Source organism: Diadema antillarum, unplaced genomic scaffold, assembly GCF_040938485.1.
Source record: "Diadema antillarum isolate AM-2024a unplaced genomic scaffold, OU_Dant_1.0 seq00000523_RagTag, whole genome shotgun sequence".
In the NCBI taxonomy this organism is placed as follows: domain Eukaryota; kingdom Metazoa; phylum Echinodermata; class Echinoidea; order Diadematoida; family Diadematidae; genus Diadema; species Diadema antillarum.
In genome coordinates this window covers 2,355,136-2,362,777 of record NW_027271475.1, presented here as the reverse complement: position 1 = coordinate 2,362,777, position 7,642 = coordinate 2,355,136, and the positions used below count along the sequence as shown (strand labels likewise).

Here is a 7,642-nt window from a genome sequence, read left to right as displayed (position 1 = left end):
TTTTCTTCCACAGTGACTACGCTTTCAAGTCATTTGATTCAAGAAGTTCACAGTTTCCGTGTGTGTACAGATAAAGCTAGTTCGCGTATTCAAATTACATGCGTCACTGCCAAGAGCCAATCGTATGTCTTCGGGAACGCGGCTTATAATTATTCAGGTTAACAGGAGTTGGAAATTCAGACTTGCAGCAATTGTGAGAGCAACTGCTGGGGATCAAACAGCTCATCAGTTGATTTTCCATCATTTTCGATAATATTGTTACAGCTGATCATCTGCCCGAAAACTAAGAAGAATCTTTAGGTAAGGAGTATGCTTCAGTGGTATTCACAGCACCAATAATGAAAGCTATTATTCATTAAGAGACCATTTTAAGAAAGGAAATAAATTGATAAAGAGTACCTCAAGTAGAATTTGGAGAGAGTTACGGATTTGGCTTTTCAAGATTCAATATTTCATTGCAAGTTACTTAATATTTCTGTGATATATGTATCAAAATCTCGAAATCGCTGTGATCAGTTTGTGGACAATGACCTTTAGAATTTTAGAAATGTTTGAATTTCTTATACAACATTACGTTTTTGATATATTAACTAAACTTATCTTTGAAAATGCTGGAAATACTTTTTTTCATAGTTTTCTCTGTAAAAAGGGAGCGCTTGAACAGTGCTGATATGCTTCCCTGATAAATTTGCTATGTAAACACCTGCTGAATTTTCTTCGTCATGAATATGATATCACCAGACTTTCATTGATTAATATGATATGGATGGTCTATAGATTTTTGAGGTGCTTTAAAGCTACAAATAAAACGACCAAATTTTGTTGGATGGAGACTGTTGTGCATTTTCACGTCCCGAGTTTCGAGGGTTTTTTTCTGTTATGATATATCACATGGATTATCAGTTTTTGGTGGTTAAGATAATAATGCTCAACTTTCAACTGGCTTAAGGACATGATGTGAAGTGCCATAGTAATTGTTTTGTTTCCTGTCTTCTAGATTCGAGTGCATTTAAGAAAAGTTAACGGGTTTAAATGTTTCATATACAGGGATGGCAGAGATCACGGTGAATTCAACCTTTATCGGCAGCATCTACGACCCGTATGATGACTTGGAGTTGGTTATCAGCAACAGCGTTTTGGCCTGTGTAGTCGCCTTAATCACAATAACGGGCGTGCTCGGCAACAGTTTCGTCATCCTGCTCGTCTCACTGTCTCGCCAGCTTCAGACCGTCACCAACGTCTTCGTGGTGAGTCTGACCCTCTCCGACCTGATCGGATGCAGCATGCTGAGTCTTGAAATTGTGGCATTATTAAACCTGGATGGTTGGCCTTTGCCAGAATGGGTGTGTCAAATGACAGGTGGGGTATGCGTTATAGCGTTCGTTGCAAGTGTGGCCCATCTTGCACTGATCAGCGTTGATCGGTTTGTCCTCATAACCCGTCCCAAAACGAGGTACATGCGGCTGTACAAGGGACGAAATATCATCATGATGGTAGCGTTTGCGTGGCTGGCGCCGCTTTTGTCGATTGTCCTGCCAACATCCTTAGGCTTTGGACGTCTCGGGTACAACGCCGCCAACTACTTCTGTGTGTTTGATGGAACCAAGCTCCAGCTCCGCATGGTACACATCTTCGAAGAGGTTTTGTTTGCCACGACTTTTTCCATCATTATATCTTGCTATGTGCGGATCTACCTGTATGTCAGGAGACAGCATCGCAACCTCCTCCAGTTTTACGACGACAAGCCTGAAAGCTCCCAGGAACCACAGTCTTCTAGCATGCGAATGACTATAGATAAACGTGAGATTGAAATCACAAAGAATCTTTTTATGGTAGTTTGTGGATATTTCATCTGCGTCCTCCCAAACTCTTTTTGTGTGCTCTTTGAATCTTGTTACGTGAAATATTTCAAATTCACGGCCGTCGTGTACTCCATCAATTCTTGCATCAATCCCTTCATCTATTGTTTCAAACAGCCACTTTTCCGTCAAATCTCCCTCTGCGTATTCCGACGTCGGTGGGCAGATATTCCGAAGCCATCTCCATGGTTACAGGGTTTGGTGGATGTGAAGGTGAAGAAAGGTACAACTGGAAGAACAGAAATCTCGAATACGGTCTCCATCTCCGCATCGCTGCAAGATGTATAAGGAACAAGAGCTCCGACGCCCACACATTTATAATCAGACGGCGTAAAAGCAAAGATCAGATCGAAATAACAAATACCCTTTTTATTGTAGGTTGAATAATGTTTTCGTTTTGAGGACTATTCTGGTCAATTTTCTCACAGAAAGACAGGGGAAGGGGTTGACCTTTTTGTTCTTCTTTAGAAAAGTGCAATGACTTTGTCATGATATACATGTTTTATTTGTAATCGTCCGAAGGATAATGAATCATAATTTGAGATGATTAATTGTTTCAAAACTTTTCCTATTTTGAACATTAATCGCATGCCATTTCGTTGTTATACTATTTTTCCCCCTTCTGGCTTGCAAGGAGGGGGAAAACAGATTAAAAAAACTAATCAAACAAACGCATGTGCATATCTGGCATATGATAGTTTAGTAGTATCTTTAAAATTGTTGTGATATCTTAAATTTCCCAAGTCACTTCATGGAATGGAAAATAAGACTTTTTGTTTGACATATTATGTGAGGTGACATCTACTTCTCCTACACAGTCGTTTTGAGGAGTGAATGACATCGTTTAGTAGTGGTGGTTGTATCACGAATCTGAGGTTAATGATCATACATGCATACTGTGTCTCGGAAATAAAAACGAAAATGCTGTCGAGAAATCTCGTTAGATATGAAAAAAGTAAAAACTGAATATGGTCGAATTTACCATACTCGTTAGTTAGATGAATTGAAACGAATGATTTTTTTTAAAATCCATCCTCAGAATATTTGTGATGAGACAAGTAAATTCGAAATGGTTTAACAGTAACATAGTGATATTGTTCACGATGTCTTAATAGTCCCTTTGTGCTGACTAATTCTCGATTTCTTTTTTGAAGTTTGAATGTTCTCTAATTATTTCAACATTACCGCATGTATAATGTTAGACAGGGTGTATAATATAACGAGAAAAAAATAATCGTTTGGCATTTGTGCAATATTCAAGAATTGTCTTTGTGCGAAATATTGAATACATGCTCAAGAAATGGAGATGACTTCAGGTATAGAGACAAGTGTCATAAATTGGGCGTTCAATTTTATTACCGGGACACTAGATAAATGTCTGTTATGGACATTATACAGTGGAAAGGATCAATTAACATTTATATCTATTAAGTCCAATAATCAGTCATCGACTATATTATTTAAGTAGACACCTATATTTCGAATATGTTCATTCAATCTACACTTTCTTGATCAGGTTAGCTTATTCAGAGTCATGTAACAGTTCTAATCTTTGTTTTGTGTTGTATATGAGTGCGGATTTTTTCACCGAAAACATATTAACGGTAAGATAATTTCCAATGTACCGCTATTTAACTCTCCACGGAGGTTTAAAAGCTAAATTCAGATGATAAACACCTCTTCTAGCCTATATTTTTCTCATTTCCACAACTATTTGCAAAACCTAATCCAAACATGGCACATGACTACATTCAATTGTGGAAAAATCAGTAGGCTAAGTATAAGAAATAGAACAGAGAAGTTTGGGAACTTAAGGGTAGAATCATAGTCGCGTGTAATCATAGAACAAAATTAATAAGTAACGTTGTGAATAATACGGAAAAGTACACCACTATGACTGCTTTAGGGAGTGCCCATGTTGTTGACACAACGCAACATGTTGGGGAATATATGGGATATTGACTTTTATGGGAAGATGGATCGTTCAAATGATATACTTTAATGGAAGGAAATGTATATGAATGATATTATGATAAATCCATGAGTTATGTTATGATAATAATAATTATAATAATGAAAACAATAAAAATAGTAGCTGCTACTATGTACACCTGCTATGTTCCTCCCAGTAAGGTTCATGACTGTGAGTGCGCACTTTAACCATATACAATAAACCACATGATTCTTTACAATGATTTCTCATCCTCTCTCTTCCTTCGTTTTTTCTCACTGGCGATGTATTTTCCCGGCAAATAAGTTGAGTCAATGTCAATGTCAGTTTATGAATGTGGTGAAGGGGTATTCTTTACGGTTTTTCAGTAGTGGCAGATCTTATACGAGAGTATGATCAGATGATTAAGTGGTTGTGGGTATGTATTCTCGAAATGCTCTTTTAAGCGAACTCAAAAAGAGGCGGAGTGATTGTTACATATTTCATATAATGCGTCACGACCAACAGCCAATGGCCTGGCTTTCGTAGAGCATTTTATAATCGGCAATAAGTGTTGAGAATTCAACACATGTCATTATCGTCTGGAGAAAGCTCCAAGGACACTGAAGGATATACAGTTACAGCTTGATAGTCAAATTCCTACGACCAAATAACATTCTTCGGTCCTAGAGGGTGCTCGAAAACTGGAAGGAAACATTTCATCGGTAAGAAAACTGTTTCAATCATATTTTTTTCCTCACAACAAAATCCACAACGGTTTTAACTGAAATTTGCAAACCAATGGTTGTGCTTGAGAGTCAATTTCGCAAACTGTTGAAAAACAGACACGAAAATTTATAACTGAACACACAAGACATCAAACACCGTAATTGTAATGATATCATGCCTAATTTATCGAAAATATATTTCGGTTCACAATTCATAATATTTGTATTTCTTTTGACTGTACTTTAATAATTTCATTCTGTTGCTCTTTCAAGAAATTTCAAATTAGTGATCAATTCTCGTTAGAATTCTGATGAGAAATGATAACATTTAACTGTTTTGGAGTAATTTGGCATAGCATAATAACTCTATAATGTTGTACATTGTACAAACATCAGGATAACGTTTTTGGGAGAATCATATCTTAAACCTCAATTTCATAACCAATTCATAACATTTTCTCATCAATGTTGAATTGATTACTAAAGAAATAGTGATATCTGCTAGAATGAGCTCACATGTTGGCAATACAAGGAAACATCAAGTGTTTCAACATCTTTACTATAGTTGCAAATATTATCCGGTGAAAACTGTCATCTAACGTTCTTTAAGCGCAATAACCGATGAATGTAAATTCATATTCATCTACTAGATATATCATCAAATACATTTCCAATTTCAAATTTGAACAATTTACTCCAATCATGCTCTTCTGCAAGATTAAGCGTTTCTTGCCAAATTTGTAAAACTGTTGGTTAAGGACTTTTCAAATCAACCAAACAAGTATAACACTGTTTTGTTTCTGATATTGTGATATCAATTTCATCCGGATCAAATATTTTTTATTGTATTTTATCACATCTTTCCGAAATATTGTTATTTCATTTATCAAACCCAAGCATTGGGAAAGCATCTTTACATAATGAAATATGCACCACACACAACTCGTCGACATAATATTAGTTTTCTTTTCAAAACTTTACCATGATCCATTTTCAATATTAAGAATTTATTCATTTTTACTGCAACTTTTTCATGATTAATACCAGATGATTCGAAAGTGTTAAAATCAGTGTCTTTCTTCCACATAAGACTTACCCTTTAAAGTAATTAATTCGTTATCTGCTTTCATCCATTCATTCCCTGAATGTCCAGTATTGGCAGATGTCAGGATGAACACCACATTGGATGTCAGCATCTACGACCCTTATGAGGACTTAGTGTTGGTAATCAGTAACAGTGTTTTGGCCTGTGTAGTCGCCTTAATCACGATCACGGGCGTACTCGGCAACAGTTTCGTCATCCTGCTCATCTCACTGTCCCGCCAGCTCCAGACCGTCACCAACGTTTTCGTTGTGAGTCTGACCCTCTCCGACCTGATCGGATGCGGCATGATGAGTCTTGAAATTGTGGCATTATCAAATTTGGATGGTTGGCCTTTACCAGAATGGGTGTGTCAAATGACAGGTGGGGTGTGCGTTATAGCATTCATTGCAAGTGTAGCCCATCTTGCACTGATAAGCATTGATCGATTTGTCCTCATAACCCGTCCCAAAGCCCGGTACATGCGACTCTATAATGGACGAAATATAATCATCATGATAGCCTTTGCCTGGCTGGCGCCGTTTTTGTCCATTGTCCTGCCAACATCCTTAGGCTTTGGACGTCTCGGGTACAACGCCAAAAACCATTTCTGCGTGTTTGACGGAGATAAGTTACAGCTCCGCATTGTGAACATTTTTGGAGCGGTTATCTTTGCCACAGCTTTTTCCGTCATTATGTCATGCTATGTGCGGATCTACCTGTATGTGAGGAAACAACATCGCAATCTTTTAAAATTTTACAGGGACAAGCCCGATAAGTCTGTGGCACCACACAGAAATGAGTCTTCGAACATGCGAATGACTATAGACAAACGTGAGATTGAAATCACAAAGAATCTTTTCTTTGTTGTTTGTGGATATTTCGTCTGCGTCCTCCCGAATTCTGTGTGTGTTCTGACAGAATCGTGCTATCTGAAATATTTCAAATTCACGGCCGTCGTATATTCCATCAATTCCTGCATCAACCCCTTCATCTATTGTTTCAAACAGCCACTTTTCCGTCAAATCTCCCTCTGCGTATTCCGACGTCGGTGGTCAAATATTCCAAAGCCATCTCCATGGTTGCAGCGTCTAGTGGATGTAAAGATGACGAAAGGAGGTACAACTGGAAGAACAGAAATCTCGAATATGGTCTCAATCTCTGCATCGCTGCAGGATGTATAAGGAGCAAGAGCTCCGACGCCCACACATTTAAAATTAGACGGCGTACGAGCAAAGATCAGATCGAAATAACAAATACCCTTTTTATTATAGGTTGAATAATGTCGTTTTTGTTTTAAGGACCATTCTAGTCAATTCTTTCTTAGAATGGAGGGGAAGGCGTTGACCTTTTTGTTCTTCTTTAGAAAAATGCAATTAATTTGTCATGATATACATGTAGTATTTATAATTCGTCCGAAGAAATTATGAATTATAATTTGAGATGATTGATTGTTTCAAAACTTTGCCTATTTTGAACATTAATCGCATGCCATTTCGTTGTTATACTATTTTTCCTTCTGGCTTACAAGTAGGGAAAAACAGATTTAAAAAAAAAACCCAATCAAACAAACGCGTATGCATATCTGGCATATGATACCTTAGTAGTATCTTTGATATTCAGATGATTCTTTAAGGAAGGCGTTTGCATGGTGGTGCACATAGCATATGCTCGGTTTTCGGTTCACCATGTGTGAGTCCTTAAAAGGACTGTTAGAATGAAAGGAGGAAAGAAAAAGGATAGGATGAGAGGCAAGAATTGAGTAAGAGTATTCTTTCTGGAGTGTGTGTAGTCCTGAAAATGACTGTGAACCGGAGAGGGATAGAAGAGCTTTTCAGGACTACACACACTCCAGATAGAATACTCTCACTCAATTCTTGCCTCTCATCCTATCCTTTTTCTTTCCTCCTGTCATTCCAACAGTCCTTTTAAGGACTCACACATGGTGAACCGAAAACCGAGCATATGCTATCTTTAATATTGTAGTGATATCTTAAATTCCCAAAGGGCTGATATTCTCTGTCACTTCATGGAAGGGAAAATA

At 37.6% G+C, this 7,642-nt stretch overlaps 2 protein-coding genes across 2 annotated transcripts; both read left to right on the top strand.

Annotated features, from left to right (window-relative positions):
- The first annotated feature begins 1,049 nt into the window (after positions 1-1,049).
- LOC139734380 (melatonin receptor type 1B-B-like) lies at positions 1,050-2,147 on the top strand. The gene has a single exon (XM_071645169.1). The coding sequence runs from the start codon at positions 1,050-1,052 to the stop codon at positions 2,145-2,147; it is 1,098 nt and encodes a 365-aa protein (XP_071501270.1).
- Positions 2,148-5,687: 3,540 nt separating this feature from the next.
- On the top strand, positions 5,688-6,782 carry LOC139734379 (melatonin receptor type 1B-B-like). Its single transcript, XM_071645168.1, has one exon. It carries the CDS (start codon positions 5,688-5,690, stop codon positions 6,780-6,782), a length of 1,095 nt encoding a protein of 364 aa, XP_071501269.1.
- The last annotated feature ends 860 nt before the right edge of the window (positions 6,783-7,642 follow it).